The 20,538-nt window shown below is 49.3% G+C and overlaps 5 protein-coding genes across 5 annotated transcripts; 2 read left to right on the top strand and 3 right to left on the bottom strand.

The window, feature by feature from the left end:
- Positions 1–369: 369 nt before the first annotated feature.
- On the bottom strand, positions 370–6,283 carry N7487_004247 (DNA-binding ATPase; the record flags this gene model as incomplete). Its single annotated transcript, XM_056871994.1, has 5 exons — positions 370–664; positions 730–3,988; positions 4,057–6,131; positions 6,199–6,216; positions 6,273–6,283. The coding sequence occupies 5 exons, from the start codon at positions 6,281–6,283 to the stop codon at positions 370–372; spliced, it is 5,658 nt and encodes a 1,885-aa protein (XP_056729714.1).
- A 1,306-nt stretch (positions 6,284–7,589) lies between these two features.
- Positions 7,590–8,116, bottom strand: N7487_004246 (uncharacterized protein; the record flags this gene model as incomplete). The annotated part of the gene is made up of 3 exons (XM_056871993.1): positions 7,590–7,736; positions 7,820–7,956; positions 8,089–8,116. The coding sequence occupies 3 exons, from the start codon at positions 8,114–8,116 to the stop codon at positions 7,590–7,592; spliced, it is 312 nt and encodes a 103-aa protein (XP_056729713.1).
- Positions 8,117–8,308: 192 nt separating this feature from the next.
- N7487_004245 (secretory pathway Sec39 family protein) lies at positions 8,309–11,201 on the top strand (the record flags this gene model as incomplete). Its single annotated transcript, XM_056871992.1, has 3 exons — positions 8,309–9,836; positions 9,889–10,045; positions 10,100–11,201. 3 exons carry the CDS (start codon positions 8,309–8,311, stop codon positions 11,199–11,201), a joined length of 2,787 nt encoding a protein of 928 aa, XP_056729712.1.
- An 808-nt stretch (positions 11,202–12,009) lies between these two features.
- N7487_004244 (dual-specificity mitogen-activated protein kinase kinase) lies at positions 12,010–13,693 on the bottom strand (the record flags this gene model as incomplete). The annotated part of the gene is made up of 5 exons (XM_056871991.1): positions 12,010–12,158; positions 12,216–12,585; positions 12,641–12,932; positions 13,002–13,587; positions 13,611–13,693. 5 exons carry the CDS (start codon positions 13,691–13,693, stop codon positions 12,029–12,031), a joined length of 1,461 nt encoding a protein of 486 aa, XP_056729711.1. The 3' UTR covers positions 12,010–12,028.
- Positions 13,694–18,591: 4,898 nt separating this feature from the next.
- On the top strand, positions 18,592–19,257 carry N7487_004243 (GPI anchored serine-rich protein; the record flags this gene model as incomplete). The annotated part of the gene is made up of 1 exon (XM_056871990.1): positions 18,592–19,257. One exon carries the CDS (start codon positions 18,592–18,594, stop codon positions 19,255–19,257), a length of 666 nt encoding a protein of 221 aa, XP_056729710.1.
- Between the last annotated feature and the right edge of the window lie 1,281 nt (positions 19,258–20,538).

Genomic DNA, 20,538 nt, shown 5'->3' with positions numbered 1-20,538 from the left:
CAAAAAGCTAGCAATACATGAAGGGTTCGAAGAGTAGAAAGAAGAACGAGTAGAAATCAGAGGGCCTTCCCAGCGGTGGAACAAATACTAAATAAGCGATTATGCTCCAGTCTGCGTTGCAGACAAGAGCCTCCATGGTATAGGACGGAGATTGGTACAGTGACATTAAGCATGACGATCATTTGGGGGTTGTGAAGATATGGGGTAATTTTCGGGGAGGGTTGAGTCGAAGGAGTAGGAAAGTGTGAATCAGACGCAGGGGAACGGAAAATAGTAGTAGACATGCATACGAGATGCAAACAAAGCGAGATAGAGATCGAGCCTGGACGGTAGAAAGGTTCGAGTCGGGGATGGGCGGCGCAGTAGGTATCAGTTTTTCATGGTTTCCAGGAAAGAATCCAGGTTGTATTCTTCCTGGTACTGGCGGTCATCCCAGAGCTCGCCCAGGTCATCTAGCCAGCCCTTCTTGCCCTTCTCCTTGACCTCGCCGTCAATATCGACCATGTCGACTTCATTGCCGGCTGTGTCGCTAGGCTTCTCGGCTGTGTCTGCCGTTTCGCCCAGATTGAACAGGTCAAGCAGTTGATCTGTGTCCATTGTTCCGAGCCCGGCGTTCTGTTGATTGACCACGGTCGAGGCGACGTCGATCTTGAATCGTTGCAAGCTGTGGCGGGGTTCATGTTAGTTTCTATCCATCTGCGGGGTTCTTGTGGAATGATAATAACTTACTTCAGGATCTTCTCCTCCAGGGTGCCCCGCGTGATCAGGCGGTACACGTTGACAACCTTCTTTTGGCCGATACGATGAGCACGGTCCATAGCCTGGATATCTTTCTGCGGGTTCCAGTCGTGCTCCACGAAAATGACGGTATCTGCACCAGTAAGGTTGAGACCCAGTCCACCAACACTGGTGGTCAGGAGTAAAACGTCATAACTGGGATCGGTGTTGAACCGGTTAACGATATCCTGGCGCTTGGTTGCTTCCACGCCTCCATCAAGGCGAAGATATTGAACAGATGGGAGGAGTTTCTTGAGCACATCGTTCTGCACAATGTCCAGCATCTCCTTCATCTGACAGAACACAAGGGCCCGGTGGGGGCTGACATAGCTTGCACCTGTGTCCAGTTCACCCTCTGCTGTATGGTCAAGGCCAATGCCGCAATCCACCAGTAAATCTTTCAGGGCGTTTAGCTTGGGTGCGTGGGAAAGGTCTCTGATGTTTGAACGCTTGGCAGTTAGGAAGGTTTGCACCTCGTCGTACTGCTTGTGGCCTTCCTTGACAACCAAGGCAGGAGAGTTACATAGACGTCGCATGTATTGGAGCGCCTGGAAGATATGCTCTTTGTCGCCTCGGTCTGCGCTGCCCACTTTGTCTGCCAACTCCTTCTGCTCCTTCTTGGAGAAGTCCTCGAACAATTTCTTCTGCAGTTCACTTGGGTCGCAGTAGTAGTTCTGGATAATCTTGGGAGGGAGGTCGTTCAAGACTTCCTCTTTCAGACGTCGGAGTAGGAATGGCAGGACCTGTTTGTGCAGTGCCTCGATTGCCAAAGCACCTGCCTCTTGTTCCTTGGAAGAAGATTTGCTGAAACGGCTCGCTGCAATGGGCTTGGCAAACCGATCCAAGAAGACTTTCTCTGTTCCCAAGAAACCGGGCATCAAGAAGTCAAACAACGACCACAGTTCGAGGACGTTATTCTGGATTGGAGTACCAGACAAGATCAAACGGTGATTGCTCGCTAACTTTTTAACTGAAGTTGTGATCTTGGCCTTGGGGTTCTTGATAAGATGGCCTTCGTCGAGCACGCAGTAATTGAAGTTGATAGGCGAGAGGATATCATTGTCGTTGCGGCAAACATCATAGGAAGTTACAATGACATCCGCGGTGGCCAGCAGTGGTTGAAGTCTCGACCGTTCTGCAGGAGGGCCAACGTATGCAATGCAGCTGAGGAATGGAGCATACTGCTTAACTTCCTGCTGCCAATGTCCAGACAGAGAAGGCGGGCAGACAATCAAAGAAGGCAGTTTTCGAGAGTCCGTCGACTGACTCTTGGCGAACTCCTCCGCTCGCATATGGTGGTCACTTGCCACGATGCAAATAGTTTGCAGGGTCTTTCCAAGACCCATGTCGTCGCAAAGAATACCATGGAGATTGTAGCGATTGAGGAAGGCAAGCCAGTTGACACCATCCTGCTGGTAAGGTCGAAGCTCAGCCTTGATAGCGACTGGAATTTCGAATGGCTCAACCTTACGCACGTCCAGCATCTGGGACATAAACTTCCTCTCTCGGTCACGGCCCTTGAGTAGCTCTTCCGAGAAGCCAGGGGGGTCGGGAATACCGGCCTCCAGGGGAACCAGTTTGACAAGAGTGGCGAATGATGTTGTTGCTAGAAGACGCACATCGTTGTCGGAGTCGCTCATTCGGCCAAGGACAGGAACCACGAGGAAGATGACATAGGGGAGAATTCCATCTTCCATAACATGGATCAGATGATAGATGCACTCAATCGCACCTTGGCGGTGATTGACATCCAACCCATTGTTAATAATCGGCAAGACCTTTTCAACCAGCATTGTCATACCCTTAACGGTGATGACACTACAAATTGTAGCGAAACATTTGGCTGCCGCGTAGCGAATGACAGAAAGTCGGCACTGCAAACCCTTGGCGATAATCGGCATAAGGTCGATAACCCATTCGTGGAGACCGGGATGGAACTTGGGCAGCAGAGCCCGCAGTGTAGACAGACCATCCACGATTTCTTGGCCAAGTTCATTCTCTGGGTTAGTGATGTCCTCGGGAAGTTCATCTTCTGCCAAAGCATCTCTCAGTGGCCGTTCAACCAATTTTGCGAGATTCGGGACCTTCTCCAAAAGCTCAGCACCGAACTTGACTGCCAGCTGCTCCAGCGCATCCTTGGCACCACGACGCATAATCCGTGCCTCTCTCGCCTCTCTTTCGAATTTGGCCGCATCTGGATGGTCACGTCGGTCTTCTTCTTTGCGTAGCGACAAGATTGATTTTTCCAATTGCGCATTGTGCGGGAACTCAGGTGTCTCAGAAGTGTCCACACAACAGTATTTGACCAAGTTTCCAATGATTTTGTCCACAGGTCCACGCTTCGTGGCAGCTGTGTAGTGTTCTATGAGTCCTGCCACTGCTGTCGCAGAGCGCTGCTGGAGTTCTAAATTCTCCTCTTTCTTGACACTGTCCATCATACCCTTGATGATGTGACCAGGCTTCTTGGGGATATCCCGCAACGCGACCAGGGCACCAGCAGTGGCAGCTAGAACACGCATGTCCCGTTGTTCCCTCATCATTCTTGCCTCCTCGACGGCGGATTGTGCAGTTGTACGAGTATCATTCAAGACTTGCGTAGCAGTGATTCGTTGGGCCGGTGTGAGGTTTTTCTTCAGTCGATCAAAGTCAGGACCGACGATTTTCTCGGCATCCGCCAAGGAAAATGCATTAGGTCCGGCTTCTGAGTCGCCCTGAACGACCACGGCCAAGGTTGGCAGCCGAGAGGGTGCCACGTGCGCATGGTCCCGGAAAGTATTCAACAATGAATGGCACTGGGAGCGCGCAACATGAAGGTAGCACGCAATGTCCGCATACCAGGGTGGGCGCTCGCCTTCGAGGATTGGTCTAAGACGATCACACAAAGACGAACGATATTTGCTCTCTGGTCCAGATTGACGAGCATACTCTTCTATGACCATAGCCGAAGCAAGCTGCGTTGTGGAAGCAGAAACATGAAGACCATCCAGAATTGCCGGCCAAAGGCTTGGTAATTCATTCTTGTCCCAGAAAGATATCAGCTCGCCCAACGCCTTCGCGGCATATATCTTGGATCTCAGCATGGTATCTGCACCAACGAGGTCAATGTCACCGGAAAGCATGTGTCCGTCCACATTGTGAGCTGAGGGCGGGGGTTGTTCTTTTTCCTTCTTCTCCGATTTGCGCCTCCGTCCCACCTTGATCTCAGCCCCGCCTGGAATAGAAGCAGGGGGGAGCCTTTGGAAGGTGTGGGAGCTGGGAGAGCGGCGGAGAATGGCAGACCAGACGGTTTGATAAAGAGCGAGGTGTTCATCGGGATGGGGTACCGGGGAACGCCGAAAGCGCCCAGAGTGAGAGTGACAAGAGGCTGAATAGACTCCGATAACTCCTCGTCGGATTTGAATGAGCCGCGCAGCTGAACAGCATTGAGGAGTTCAGACCACACTTGGCCAGACAGTTTCAAAACACCCTCGTTCCGCTCCACGAGAAGATTTTGGAAAATTAAGCGCAATGCCTTGCCATCTACCCAGTCCGTGGTGCGCTCGCCCTCCAGCTTCAAAAATGTCATGAGAGCCCGAAGGACAGCCGAGCGAACGCTGGTGATCGTATGGCGGAGGAATGGGTAGAGACGGGGGACAAGTTTTCCGAATGACGCTTCCAGATCATCTGCAGCGTTGGCCTTCATAGCATCCAAGACTTGAGAGAATGTGCACAGCTTGGCCAAAAGGTCCATCACAGAGCCTGTACTGGCACTAAGATCGTCCTGTAGGTTGGAGAGACAGTCCCAGACGATGTTCATCAGAGGGCCAAGCGTGCCAGTCCGGGAGGACACAAACTCCTCTGCAATAGGAACAAGTGTGGCGGCGCTAACAGCCCGGACATCATCATCATAATCAGCGAGTCCTTTCATGACAGCTTCCAGGACGCCATCCATCATGTTGGAATCATTGACAAGTAAATCCTTTCGAACTGCGACGAGGTACCGCAACCCGATCATACCACCATGGCAGACCTCCCATACGGGGCGGTCCAATCCTAAGTCAGTCTGCATTATGATCCGGTATAGGCATCGGTAGACTGCTCGGACTGAGTTCGGGTGTAGGTGTGATAGAAGGGCACCGAGAGTCTGGCCCACGGTTTCGCGAATCGGCGCAACCACATTGTCTGAAATGTAATCACCGAACCGGTCAAGCATCAGAACGCAGAGTAGTCGGCATGAGAGGTCATCCAGCCACCGGCGGTTGAGTGCATCATTTTCTGAGCGACTTTTTCCATCCAGGCGGCCAGCTGCCACGCCCTGGACCCTGATCACTTCACGCAGGGCCATTGCGGCACCATGTCGAACTTCCCAGTTAGAGTCAAAAATGTCCATAGTCAAGAATTCACACATGTGTTCAAGAGGCCATCCTGCACCCTGCTCCACGATCTCTGGCTGGATATGAGGTCGCTGTGGGGCGGCAGTTCCTTTGAATTCAGAAACAAGCTTGGAATCGTCATCTTCTTCCGTGCGTTCGAAGGAAAAGTAATCAGGTTTTGTGTCGCCGTTCTGATCATCTCCGTTCTCTGCTTTGACAGGATGGGGAGTTGTGGCCATAGGGGTTGTCACAATATCTGACTGTCGACGGGAAGACAAATCCACGACACGGACCTTATTGGCCCCCATCTTGGCATTCTGTTTGTTTTTCCGTTTGAGCTGATTGAGCTGCCGCTTGCTCAGTCCCCCGTCCTCCTTCATCGCACTTTCGCTAGGCGAGGAGGGCCGGCGGGAGGGAGCTTCATGCAGACTCTTCTGGTGAGAGATTGGCGGGATAGTCGGCTCATGCTTTGGGGCAGGAGTTACCACTTTAGGGGCCAATTCAATATCCTCGATCAGGTCTTCTTCAAGGTATTCGCCTTCGAGACCCAACCGTGAGTTCAAAGTCTTCTTTTGGTGCTGCAGGCGTGAAGCTGGTTCCATGGACGCTAGGGAGTATTCATACTCCTTGCCCGCACTGCCAAGCAGCCGCTTACCGTATTTTAATACGGAAGGGATGTCCAAGGTGTCAAGTTTGAGGAAATCATCAGCTAGGGTTAGCTCTTCGGATTTGACCTCGGACTTGATCTCCACATCATCTTCGTCTGCTGCAGACTTAATCTGCAGTCCATCATCCTCGTTTGGATCATAAATCTCTGCGTTGGAGACAATCAGTCCAATAGCTTTGGCGGAAGCCGTCCTTGTATCCCAGGACTTGGATCTGAGGTAAGGCAGGATGCGCCCGAGTAGATTAAACAGCTCATCTGGATGCTGTTTCTGTACATCTGCAAGCTGCTGAGCAGCAGTATTACGAATCAACTGAGTGCTGCCCGTCTCGAGTAGCCTGTATTGTCATTGGTCAGTGGTTAGTTGCTTCACGTGATTGCACGCATTTGGGTCAAAATACTCACGTGACGAGACGGTCGAGTCTAAACCGGGTTAGTTTCACGTGACAGGCGCGTAGTGATTGGTTGAAGGGGCTTACCGGGAAGCCATCGCGGGTCTTCACTTTTCTCCCGACTATGCGGCACAATTTGATTAAGGAAAAAAAAAAGAGAATACCGCAAAGAAAAGAGCAATTGCGCGCGACAAAGCGCGCAATTAGGGTGGAAGGACCTCGATATGAAAAACAAAGACCAAACGCCCAACACCTCAAGCCGCGATGCTGAGTCAGCGGGGGGATTTAGATTTAGTACACAAGAGCGAGGGTCGAGGTCACGCAGCCGGGTTTATATCATTGGGGGTGCTTCTGCCCGGCGCGCTGGTCCATGTTTGGGTCACTCCGCCTAGGCCGTTTGTGGTTTAGCGCGGGCGGTGGGCTTCCACTCACAGCGCGCCGATTTTTTTTCTGCTGTTGGAACGATCACGTGAGTCCATGAAACGCGTTGGATGACATAGAGCATTTAGATTGATCAAAAATACCCAGTTCAATGTATTGGAAGATATTGTGATGGACTGAACTTCCGTGAACAATTTAAGTAAAGGGTTATTTGAAAATTCGTTCAAGCTTTGAAGGAAGGAGGGAGTAATGCCAAGACATGCCAGATGGCCTCTTCAGAGTTCAAGGAATCATGAAGATCAGCAGTGCATGTACGTTGATGTAGGCAATAGTTTTACATAGGTATTATATTTCAAAGATAGATGATCAGATCGTGGGGTAAGGGGTGATGTCTTTCTATACTTATATATAACCGTATATAAGGTGTCAATCCAATTTATTCGCGATCCAAATGCATCAATACACCTGCTGAACTATATATATCCGCCATATAGATTCTCATCAGCAATAATCCTATTTCTTTCATGCATTCCTTTCTTACTTCTCCCCCTCAAGCAGAGCATATAAATCATGCCTATGACTCTAAATATTTGTTATAAAGACAGCCAAGGGCTTATGGCGTCATACAATCTTCAAAGTATAATTCCCTGAAGTACTGCAAGACAAAACTAGCGATACAAAGAACACCGGGATAAGCGGCTAGGCGCGTGGGACTGGTAATTCGACTAATTTCCCTGTGCTCAATCACAGCTCATGCTTATCTCGTCAATTAGACTTCTGAGATCGGGTATATCTCGTCCTACATGCCGGCATCTGCCGTTTCGGAAATCCATTATGGATTAAGCACATAGAAATTAAAGATAAAAGCACCGTTTGTCGTTCAATTGGAGTATCATTTCTCACTGACAGACCTGAAAGCCAACCAGCTGAGCGTTTCTATACAGTCACAGGCTCCGGGCAAAAGTCCCGAGGCGGAAACACGGAATCACACGCATTGTAAAAGAATAAGCAAATCCTTCCCATTCACCGTTGGCTCAGCAAATTGGCTGCCTCCTCTTCCTTCCCAAGCAGACCCAAGCTTCGGATTTGCTCAGCCTTGGGGGCATTCTCTCGCGGGTGTGCGGCCTCAGCCTTGCGATAGGCAGCTTGCATCTTCATAGTACGGAGAGCCTGTTGTTCCAATTTCCCATTATTAGACTCAGGTCCATCATTCAAGTGTACGGGTATCTAGATCGAACGGGGATTGCCCTTACCTCTTTCCGGTGGTGAAGGCACTCATAGTAATCGTCCAGGGCGGGCACACACTTCTTCTTGCCGCTCGCACCATCGCCCGAGTTCACCACGTAGCAACCAAGAACCTCTTGCCAGAAGGGATAGCAGCGGCCGGGACCTAGAAAAAGCCATAGTATGTTAGCCGGTTTTATTCGTGGGGGGAGGGAACTGCGTGCGCAAGGTGTGATCCGAGGGCATGTCGGCGCGGACCCGAGCAGGTTCTCCGGGGAGGGGGAAAATGAGCACATACCACCGTTGTTACCGTAACCGGAAGCCATTGTGATGTGTAGAAGAAGTTAATTGAGTAAGTGGTAGGCACAGAGACCGCGAAAAAGGTAGTGATGAAGTGCCGGTGGATGCGACTCTTCCCTTTCGTTTCCGACTTGGTCTGTGCGCCCCGCCGTATGCAACATGGTCATCGCCAACTATGAGGCCACCTCACTGGACTGCCTCGTCTCTTTAGCTTGATCATGGCTCTCGAAGAGCTGTCTGATGCGCATGCTATTCTACTAGCTACACAACTCTGTGTAGCTGGTAATGTGGCAGATTTGCCTATTCTACAGGCCCGGTTTCCCCATTGTTTCCCGTTGGAACGCCTCCTGCGCATTATCTTGACCTTTCTCCCAGAAAGCACGGAGCCCTCTCAGTACATCCCGGTGCTACAAGAGCTAGCAAATAGCTCTAATTTGCCATCCGACCGACCGATCAATACCTCTGCCGTGCAGGACTTGTCCGAATCACTTGCAAGAAAGCGCGTGCGGAAGCTTCATTTACGGCCACTACAACGCCCTGACGAGGAAGACGAGATAGCTTCAGCAGATCCTTTGACCCAATTCCTTATCCACCGAGCACATCTGATCGATTCGGAAACAGCACTCCAGCCTCTTATCCTCGAACTTATCACCCCGTTCTACGAGAACTCGCCAGTCGTTCGAACATGGCTGATATCGAGCCTATTACCATTGCTTCGACTGAACTACGAATTCTACGCCCATCGCGACGAAACTATATCTCTTGAGATCCTGGAGTCTATGGACGATCAAACCGCGGTCAACATTCTCCTGTCTTTGATGAGCTCCGAAGAAAGCAACATGGACTTGGTCAACAACTTGAGGGGTCTGATTGGACCTTGGCTGTATGGTGGTAATCGGTCAAAACGACGAAGGCTTAACGAAGCAGCTCGGCAAAGTTCGGTCTCTTTCATTGAAGGCTCCGAGAAACCTCAAGCAACCGAATTGGCTGGATGGGAACACGTGAACGAATGGCTGCTGTCGCGAAGTCTTGTCGACCGCGACAGCGTTGTGAGCGCCTATACCCACTGGGGTGGACCATCAGATGTGGACTTAGGGGGATACGACAATGCTGGCAGGCAATTATCCGAACAGCAGGCGAGGGATTTACAGGTTCGATACGGCCAGTCCGGTCTTGCTGTGGTGTATGCCCATGCAGACTCCTCGATGGCTGCACTGGAGGGCTCGTTCCAGGTCTTGACGAGGGTCGCGAAGCTCCTCGATCTTGAAGATAGCTCGTACCTCACTTCTGATTCAGAACTGCCATCTGTGCACTATGACACCGAGTCAATCTCCTCGACATCCCGCGCATCTCTATTGCAGAACGCCCTTCTGAGGCCGACGAATCCTCTTACAAAACCGTCTCCTCCGTCGATCTCATTTCTTAGCGCTTTGCTTCTTTCCCTTCGTATACTGACCGAGCTTGGTCATCTGGTTCCCTGTCGGATTGCGGCAAATATGTGCCTCCACAGCACCGAGGAAATGCAATTGGCCGAACTCAAAAACGTGGTGAATTCTACTGTGAAGCAACCGAATGTAAACCAAGACTGGTCTATGGTTCGACAGCGATTGCTTTGGCTTCGAGATTGGCAGGCGGAACAGTCCGACAACGCCTGGGATGAACCTTCACCATACCATGGACTTTTCTGGCGAGTTCCGCGCGACACAGTTGAAACGGAGATCTTGAAGGCGCTGCTGGCAGCTAAAGGTAATTTGACTCAAATTCATTATTTTTCTCTCAATACTGACGTTATTTCTAGAGTATCAATTGGCTATTGATATATACACCAACTCTAAAACAGCGCCACTTAATCCTGCCCAAGTGGAAGCTGCGGTACAAGAGGCCATATTCACAGCGTACGATAATGCAAGCAACGGAAATCGAACCCGGGGTGGGATGAAGAGAGCTTATGACATGTAAGTGGTGCTACTAGAAGAGGATATATGGACTCATTACTGACAGTACTTTAGTCTACAATCGTTTGCCTCACACTTCCCAGAGTCTGTTATATTTAAGGAGATCTATGCCCTCATCGCCGCAACACACGCACTCTCATACTATTCGCTGACCTTGCAACACGGTGTTCCATTCCAACCTGTTAGCATTCGTGTCCATCACGATCCCATCCTCTTGATTGAGAAAGTACTTGAGCAAAACCCAAAGAGCTACACCAAACTAGACGATCTTCTCTCAATTGGACGAAACCTAGTAGCTGCAGGCGTTCCTACACAAGCGGCATCACACGAAGCCGAAGATGAGTCAACTCACCACAAACCCTCAAAGGAGCACGCCCTCCTCACAGCAGAACGCCGTATCACCTCCCTAGCAATTGCCTCCGCTCTATCCTCCAACGATTTCGGCACTGCCTACTCCTACATCCTAACCCGACTAACACCCCCTTCTCTCCTCTCAACCTCCTCCCCTCTTTTAAACACCACCTCCGTCCCTGACGACATCACCTGGCGCGCCGTCTACAACGCAGGCCGCTACCGCGCCACAACACCAACCCACCCACCGCCAACCCTCCAATCCCAAATCTCGCATCTCTCCCAGCGAATGGAACTCCTCTCTCTCGCACTCGTCCTCGTCCCATCTCCAGACCCACTCCCGGAAATCCTCGGCGCGTGGCGTCGCTGCGACGAAGAACTCACCTCACTGCGCGCGCGTGAGCAGCAAGAAGAAGACCTCTGGGATAGAAAAGGCGACACACTGGCCTCCGTCCCGGGCGGATTCGGGCCCTCGGATTCGGAGCGTGACGCCTTTGACACGGAGCAGCAGCGTGCTGCGCGCCGTGCGCGTGCTGCAATGCCGAACTCTCACCGCCACGAAGCGCCCATGGGTCTATTTGAGGTTGCTCGTGGTGCGGCTTTGGCGCTGCATAAAAATGCTTTCCCATTGAGGGGCGCAGCTGATAGCTCGGCGCCGGTCGTTACTCAGGATAATGACCGACCCCTGTCGCCGGATAGCGAGGGTCGTGTTAGGAAGAGGGATATGGTTAGCAATATGATGACTGGGGGCTTAGTTAGTGGGATCGGTTGGGTTCTTGGTGCCGATCCGGTGAGCAAGAAGTAGGAAAAGTGGGGAAAATATGGGGTTGCGAGTAACTGGAGGTTGGAACACCTTGCAGTTGCTTCTGTGGTTGAGGAGGATGCGTAGCGAAACCTGTGCTGTATGTAGCTTTTATGATAACAATGAGACATATTCTATTTTACTAGAATGTGGACGGTCTTAAATGGGCGAGTCCGTACTTGTATTCTTGTACCCATATACATATAACCAAAATCAAAGACAAGATGCAATGGTATTAGGTGCCTAAGTATGTCTCAAAGGAAGTCTCCAAAGCATTGCAACACTCCCGCATCCAGTGCAAAACAAGATAGACCCAAAATATAACCCTGAAAGCAGACTAAGAAAGCAAGCTGTACAAAACACGATATACGGAGATGGAAGATATGTCCAGGCTCGAAATGTGACACAAAAAGACCAAAGCAAAAGAAGAGAGCCCAGTCCATCGGAAGGAGATGAGGGAAACAGTGAAAACCAGAGGGAAAAAAAGGATCGGAGGGTATGCGACGCATGGAAAATGTCGGGCCATCAAGGATCGTAGGAGGTGAAGCGTAGCCGATGAGATTCGTGTCGAAGAAAAAAAGGAAAAAGCATTTGCTGATGATATGATAAGGGGGGGTATGAGAGTAATGTCGAGCCCCGCGAGTTCCGGCCCGGGGGAGCCAGCGGAAAGCACAAAACGCAGATGGATACGAAGTAGAGTCGTGATAAACGGGGTTGAGTTGTTGACAGCCAGGTCAATTCTTGGGGTCCAGCCACTCATACTCAAAATAAATGCAGCAAAGCAGCAAAGCAGTACAGCACCCTCAAAAAAAGGGTCCTCGGGACCTTGTCTACTCTTTCCAATCCCACACCTGCCTTATAAAGTTCGTCATGTTGACCTTCTTGTTTCTCATGTCCTGCACCCATGGATGTTCCAGCATCCGCCAGGGTGTCGCACGTCGAGGGGGTTCTTTTTCCAAGCTGTTGATTGAGTTAGTATAGAAAAAAAAAAAAGAATTCCAAACACGAAGTACACACCAGCATTCGATGAAATATTTGAAGTTGTCTGACCAGCGAATACCATTTTGTGGCTCATCCTTCAATTTGGGAATTGGTTGGCGGACGATATAGGTTAGGAGATCTATTAGTCCTGCACGGGGTTGCATCTCAGTCCCGTCAGCAGGGAAGGGGAATCGGTGCTGCGCGACTTCCAGCAAAGTCACACCGAGAGACCAAACGTCAGATGTAATGGTGTATGATTGACCAGTAATGCGCTCTGGGGCCATATAGTAGGAAGTGCCAATGAAGGTGTTGGCGTCGCCTTTGGTACCGAATTCACCGCTGACACCAAAGTCGCAGAGTTTGACCTTGCCATCACGGCACAAGAGAATGTTCGATGGTTTGATGTCTGGAAAAGATTAGCCGCTTATGGTCAATGTATGCCGCAAGAGAGTGGTTCGTACCTCGGTGAATGATCTTTCGGCTGTGAAGATAGGTCAACCCATTCAAGACGCCTTCTGCGACCTTGCCAAGGACTTTCTCTCCAGTGCGACCTCCAAGCTTTTTGACCTCTTTGTAGATGCTGTCCAGACTTCCACCTTCACAGAACTCCATGGCAATAGAGATGGTGCCAGTGGACTTGTCCATGAAAGCACCATAGTAACGGCAGATGTGGTGCGAAGCGCAGTCTTTGTTGAAGTTAAGCTCTCGAACAATCTGTTTCTTGACATCCGGGTTGGGGTCTGTAGTAATGATCTAGGATGGGATGTTAGCTTCTGTCGCCGATAGCAGATATGCAAAAGTTGATCAGCCAAAGCGACGCACCTTCAATGCAAAAACGGTCTTTCCTTCCTTGAGTCGGCATCGGGTAACGGCTCCGCCGGCACCCTCTCCCAGACTTCCAAGTTCAACAATCATATTCTGTTCACTGGCCGCGTGCCAGCCTTCATCATCGAGATCATCGACATCGAGGGGCCGGCCCTTCTCTAGACTCAATTTGTCCAGATCGGGGAGGAGGCCGTTTACATTGTTTTCACGGTCTCCGTTCTCACGATCTGAGTACACCGAACTGATGGCCGAGGACGGGTCTGACGAGCCATCCGGTTGCCGGAGCCCCATAGCGAAATTCATTGTCGAGTATGAAGGATTTGAAGACGCTGGTCCATTGGTTTGAATTTTTAGACTGGGTGCACCACCTCCACCTCCTAGGCCATTTGTACTCAGTGGGGGCGGGGCTGGTCGACCGTTCGGCATGAGGGTTGGCTGGGATACATTCTGTTGACTGCCCATAGGAGTAGCGAGATGCAGTCGTGGTGGTGCCGGCCGACCCGACGGACGAGGCTGGGGTTGGGTTTGGGTTTGGATTTGAGGTACTTGGGCGGGGGCGGCATTGCCATTGACGGGTTTGGCGCTAGGTGAGGGGGGATGCCTAACGTGAGCTTCGGCGCTCGTGGGCTGCCATTATTGTTGCGAGCGCCAGGAACCGGTGGACGAAGGAGGGGAACGGGTGAGGACATGGCGAGATTGTTTTGCCTTTCACCCGGCAAAAACAACTCGTTCGGATCTGCGAGAGTAGCCACAGTGTCGACCTTGGACCAATCCGCCTAAGTCTGAGGAGGGGGAAAGACGGATTGGAGTGAAGAAAAAGTAATGTGAATGGCAGAGCAGAAGCAGAAATAGAAACAAAGGTAAAGAACACTGGCAAAGACAGAGGAAGAGGCAGAAGCAGAGGTAGAAGTAGTAGAAGAGATAAGGTAGAGCACAAACGAGTGGAGTTTAGAAGTTACCGAGAGATGCGGCAGGTGACCTGTTACTCCACCATATAAGAAATAGAGGATCCCTTCGTACTTTTTATAGAATATATGTCAAGTAATTAGGGTCTAGTTCAAACGTTTGTAGGACTAGAAAACTCTCTCCATAAGAGAATATTAATAGAGCGACACAGCCGGTAAGAGAGGTCGGGTTGTGGTGGGGCCTTGATGTTTCAGAAAGCGCCTGAGCTGAAACACATGTCTATGATGTACTTTGTAACTCCGTAGGATGTACAGAGTACAATTATTAGATGTCTTGATTTTTAGATCATTTTTTTTGGTGTCATTGACATATCTGCATGTTATTCTAATTCTTTTGAAAATCTTCTGGGAAATCAACAGAGAATTCTCTTGAGTACCATGGTTCATTTCTCTCCCCTTTTTTTTTGTTCGAGTTTTATATCGGGCCTATGTCTACACGGAGTGCATACGTCCATAGTTACATACCGGGTAGTTATATGTACATATATGTGCTACCATGTCAAAATCAGAACTAAAATACAGTACAACTGTCAAACTGTCAAACTGTTAAACTGTCAAACGTTGTGACCTTACGTTGTTGCCTTGGAGCCGCAATTAATGGGCACACTTACAGGCAAACTGTGGCGAGACATCATTGCCAGCACATTCAAGCCGACCTAGGTATCCCCCACCTAAAGACAACCTATCACAGGCCATAGAGATCTTACCCACCTGTGCAGCCCTACAGAAGTACCGGCTTTTTCCTTTTTGCAATCTATCTACGGAGGAATGTGTTATATGATGCAATCTCTAGTTATATCCAGTTATAGCATTGCGAGGGCTAATATTTCCAAAAAAAGCTACTCTATAGATTAACTACGTATAGATATGTCATTGAGGGGCTAATTCCAGGCTAATTCCAGTGCTAATAACAAGGCTAATAATTCTATCCCTTGGCAAGGTGTGGCTTAGCCCAACCCTGTGGCCATACGCAATGAAACCCGATGATGACATGGGCGGGCCCGGAAGCCCTACTTGATCCGCACCAGTAGCATTTTAGTCTTCCTGGGTTTGTCCTGAAATCTGGGCGTTAAAAGGATCGGTTACTAACTATCGAAACGTTTACTTCCTAAGGCCGTGATTTAAATTATGTCGTAGACCTAATTGTCGGGAGAGCCGGCGCCAAGTTCCATAAGGCCAAGCAGAATCGTACAATATCGTAGATAGCCCCAGTGTGGATATCACAATTTGAGTTCATTTGAGACAAGCGTTTGGTGAATCTCGATCTAATTTTGGTCCCGATGAGCAGATAAAAAAATATCTGTTGTACATACTGCTACATACGGAGTACTCCAGTACAACCTAGACTCTATCGGCAGTGGAATAATCGATTCTAAAGGATGCCCGATCTAGCTAATAAAGAAATAATATCAGGAAAATTCTTGACGGAATCGTGCGCTTGTCTTCAAAAGGGCTTATTTACACCAACAACCCCGAGGTTGCAATCCCGGTGATCAAAAGCAAGCTGAGCCATGATCGAGATTCTCGCTGCTTGGTGAAGTGGGGAGGCCCGGTTTTGGTCCTACAGACTTTTCAAGTATGACTATACTGACAATATAACCAAACCATTGTCATTGCCGATCTACGATCGTTGAGAGATTTGCAACGCTGCATTTGAAAGGCAGCGCGCAGAGCAGCTAGCTCTTCCGGTTCTTTGAAAACGGCCTATACTGGATGAGCTTCCGCGGGTGTTGTCTTCCATGTTATATTACATTATACCACCGACCTCGGGAGCCCATAGTGGTACGAAAATAAATTGTCTCCGCATATATTGCGTATCTGAATTCCGTACTCGGTACGGAGCATTCGATAGACATAAACTCAACGAGTCTACTCCGTAATATTCTTCTCGGTGCCGCTCGCTTGTGTCATCAGCGCTAAAATAATGACGCGTCGATGCTGATCGGTCGGGTTGGGTGACGGATGGGTGATTGTTGATGGCGATCACATAAAATCGCTTTCTGCAGAGTGGACGACGCGACGTGATGGGGTAGCAGATGAGGACAGTCCCGCATCATAGCAGAATCGGTGCCTTGGTTGGGCGCGAAAGACATCATACTACAACGTAGATCTGTTGGTGTTATGTGAGGGGGAACAAGTCAAATGGAATCTGTCATATCAAGTCCAAGTAATGTCATTGAGCAGTAGAAAATTGACTTGGGAGTCAATCACGAATTTCTCGACTTAGCCGATGTGATATCCGTCTGCTCATGGCACCGCGCAATGGTTAGGAAATGTCAAAAGATGTGAAGTAAGAATCCCAGAATGCGGTATGAGCGGTGGGCTGAGACAAAACCCCCTTACCATGAGCATCAGAGACTCAGAGACAACTGAAGTCAAATGAGGAAGGTAAAGGATATCCCACACGATAGGCGAGGCTGAACTTCGGAAAAGTTCCAGGTCCACCCAAATCATTATCCCACGAACACCCCTATCATTGATGGTCTGGCTCAACGTTGTGCTATATATATAAAACACGCTCCACCAATAATTATACTCTACAAAGCTAATTATAGCTAAAGATAGTATCAAGGATGAGTATGGGGTTGATAAGGGTACAGCCTTACCGTATACGGAGTATAGCATGTTGGAATATAGAATCTACATAGGCCCGATCTATTGAAAAAGGGGCCATGAAGCGCAAGAATTCAATAGCGGCGGCATGTGGAGTTTGGGGGGCGCCACGAGGCCCTGGAACACTGCGAACAACCCCTATCATGGATCCCGGACAACAAAGTACAACAAAATTGGTCTAAAGTCAAAGGCGTTAACCGGGTTAAACGATCATTGGCTATGCAAAACTACCCAGGTATACCTACAGTACAGTAGGTACCCTGATTTGCCCTGGTGGTCGAACCGCTTCGAAAGTCCGATCCAAGGTCTCGACTTAGGAACAGGATGAAGATCGACACGCTTTGATGCTGCCGGTTCCAACTACAGTGAACTACAAGTATGTGTATGTATAACTGCCGATTATTCTAAGGTATGGAGTACAGATTTCTTACAAGCAGATACAAAACACAAAAAAAGTAAAATGGACCGTGCAGCCCGAGTGGCCGATGTAACAGACTCAAAATTACAGCATATGCTCCATGTCAGGGTCACCCAATCACACGGCCAGACCCTGATATTATTTTTTCTCAAATTGCGCTTGGGCATTGACTCCCACATTTGCCTAGTCCAGGGGCACGAGATGCAAGCATCGTCAAGCACTATGACCGGAGGCAAAACAATGCGGTCTAGCCGTTATGAAGCGAGACCTTCCCGTTGCGGGGGCAATTCACAGTAACTTAAGTAGTGGCGTTGTTTTTCAGGGTTATTGGCTTACTCTAGGTAGTTTTACTAAAATTGGCCGGGTTTATAATATTACATACAGTTGCGCAATAGGGATAGTAAGAAACGACAACTCTTTGATGCCAGGAAACATGGTCAACATACATGTAGTTACTCGGTACCCAGTACAACATACAAAATACCAAAAAAGGTCTCAGACGACGATATACTCAGTGCTCCGGAGGACACAGTACAGTGCCATAAATTAGGATCCACAGAAGTCAGATATAATAGTTAAAAGGTACTAATGTGTAAAGGCAATACATGGCTAGTAATAATACAAAGGATGTCTCGGGTTTTATTCCGACAAAGAAATATAACATACGGAGTACAACATAGAAAGTGGTTTGGGTTCCATGTTAAGATGAACGTCCGGAGAAAGAACCAATCCCATTTCGCAAGTAAAGTGCACATCATCGTGGATTCGCCCTTACACAGTACGTTCTCTTGGCGAAAGAAATGGCGGGCTGTTCAGGGGTAAGTGGAGATGAGAATAGACCCACGGGGAAATGCCAACAACTGGGATGCCAGGAACGGGTAGTGGATCAGCGATGCGGTCTGAAACATCAAGATTAGAAAGAGAAAACAAAATACATACATGGGAGAGGGAGATGGTATTGTATACTCTGTAGTAGTATTGTAGTTTCATTCTTAGATATAGGAGTATGAAGTATGTATTTATATATCTACAACCTGTTTACTCCGTATAGGAATTTGATACTCCGTCAGGGTTGTCTCCAAAGTCTAGGCGATCGTCATAAGTTAGCGCTAGAAATCATAGCGGGGCAAAATTACCAACTAACCTGGTAATGAGAAACCTCCCCCTGGCATCGATCCAATCATAGAATTGAATAAATGAAGGCTGTGCGAGGGTCAAGTTCTGGGTACATGGCAGGTTGCGGTGTGGATTAGTGGCGGATTAAGTACCTAGTACAACTTGGGTCTTTGTTCTTTTCCCCTTTTTTTAGGGCCAAAATGGGTCGAAATGGGTCAAAACAACGAGAAAGCAAGTGGCTGCTGATCTGTGACACTAATCTCCCCGTTCATACAAAGGCCCCCTGCCTCCCCCGTGCTGTTTCTGTTCTTTCTTCTCTCCAAGTACATTCTTCGTTGCAAAGCATCCAGTCACTCTCTCTCGACTTCGGTCTTCCACTCTTTAAACAACCAACTCACTCTCTTTCAAAAGCTACGCTTTTATATATACCTTTTTGAACATCACTTTTTACGGTTTTCGTACATAAACATTCAAAATGCGTTTCACTACTGCCACCATTGCTTTCTTCGCCGGCCTTGCCATTGCTGCCCCCGGTGCCGACAAGACCGTCTACGAGACCGATGAGGTGACCATCACCTCTTGCGCTCCTACCGTCACCGACTGCCCCGGCAACAAGGGCGGTGCCGGCGTTGAGCCCACTGGCAGCACCACCCCCTCCAGCGCTCCCGCCGTTGCCACCACCCCCGCTGGTGAGGCTCCCGAGACTGAGACCGTCCCCGTCTCTACTGAGACCCCCGCCTGGTCTTCCGAGACCCCTGCCTGGTCCTCCGTCCCCACCTGGGCTCCCAGTGTTCCCGCCCCCAGCGCTCCCTCCAGCGCCCCTGCCCCCAGCGCTCCCGCTCCTAGCGCTCCCAGCGCCCCCGCTCCCGTGGTCTCCTCCAGCGTGATTGCCATCACCACCTGTGTGCCCACCGTCATCTACTCTACCGTGCCCGTTTCCGCCAGCACTCCCGCTGGTAGCGCTATCCCCCACGGCCCCACCGGTGGTGTCCCCCACGTTCCCTCCAGCAGCAAGGGTGTCGCCACTGGCACCGCTGGTGTCTCCCCCGCTACCTCTTCCCCTGTCTTCAACGGTGCCGGTGCTCTCAGCGGCTCCCTCGGCTTCGCCGGTGCCGCCGCCGTCGCTGCCTTCTTCCTGTAAATGACTTCTTCCGGGTTTTTGATGCACTGCTGCACCTAGTTGGATCCCATGGGTCTAACCTTGGCGTAGCCACTGTGTTGAACTGGAGTGGTTGATTAGAGGTGACGTGAGAAGAGGATTGTGTTACTTAGGGTTTCTGGTGATTTACTATTAACAATTGTTGCTTTCTGACTGGATATGACTATCCCCTTTTCGATTTTTTGATATACATATTCCTTTTTTATTTCTTCTTGGGCTCTCCTGGATAGCTTCGGAGTTGTGCGAAGCTCGCTTGGTGGCTTGAGCACGATCTTAATGTAAACCATGACAGCTTTTCACATTTCCCTCTCTCCAGCGCCGTAGCCTATTTGAAATGTATCCTTTTGCATATTTATAATTCCATAACTTGTTTTAGTACTTTCTATGTAGACAGGTTCATTTTGAAACCTTCTAGACAAGCTCTTACTCAATACTAGCATCGGCCATCGTAGATAACTCGAGTATTGCCTCCTATCCCTGCCCCTGACTCTATGTGAAATATCAAATCTCGTACTTCGTAGGGCTGAACATGCTATGACTTACAATTGTAAAGCAAACTGAGTGGCTGAATTTTGAACCTCGAACTTAACTTGATCCAGCGAACTACCATCCGTGCTACCGCAATTCAACGCTTGAATCTGACTACCATGAGTTTTCTGGAAAGTCGCAACCTCATCCATGAATAGAATCAACTTTATGGGTACTGGGTATATATATATTGTTGTTTCAAGTGATATTGAGCTCGAGCTAGAATCTAGTCTACTTGAACTACTTGAACATGTCGGTCAACATGATTCATAACGCTTATTTATATCAATGGCGAGTATTGGTCTCGTTCATTCACAGTTCCCCCCTCGATAATTCTCTCTGGGCATTCTTTGTAGTTTGCTGTCACCCATGACTCTGCTATAGTGTCTACTTCTAGCCACAGCACCAATAACACCCATATAGGAAAATATCCGAAAAGACAAAAAAAGATTGTGGGGTACTAAAATAGACATGACAAGGCCGACTATTTTTGTACTATTACAGGCACACATGGGCATAAACGATGTACACAGTAAACAATTCGCAGACGAAAATAGAGAGCTCCACCATTCGTGAGTTCAGTGGCTGAATCGGAAATCTGCTGGTTCATTCAGGATCGACTGGGCTCTCACCCCTGGTGTCCTTTGGTGCCATTCGGACACCTCCAGTCAAGCGAGGAAAGAAAAAAAAAAGAATCGAAGCAGTGTATTATGACCGAGATTATTCGAGTCTTCA

Source organism: Penicillium crustosum (assembly GCF_028827405.1).
Source record: "Penicillium crustosum strain IBT 35664 chromosome Unknown utg000002l_segment0_segment0, whole genome shotgun sequence".
In the NCBI taxonomy this organism is placed as follows: Eukaryota; Fungi; Ascomycota; class Eurotiomycetes; order Eurotiales; family Aspergillaceae; genus Penicillium; species Penicillium crustosum.
The sequence above is the reverse complement of the archived record's forward strand: the minus strand, read 5'-3'. Positions and strand labels throughout refer to the sequence as shown.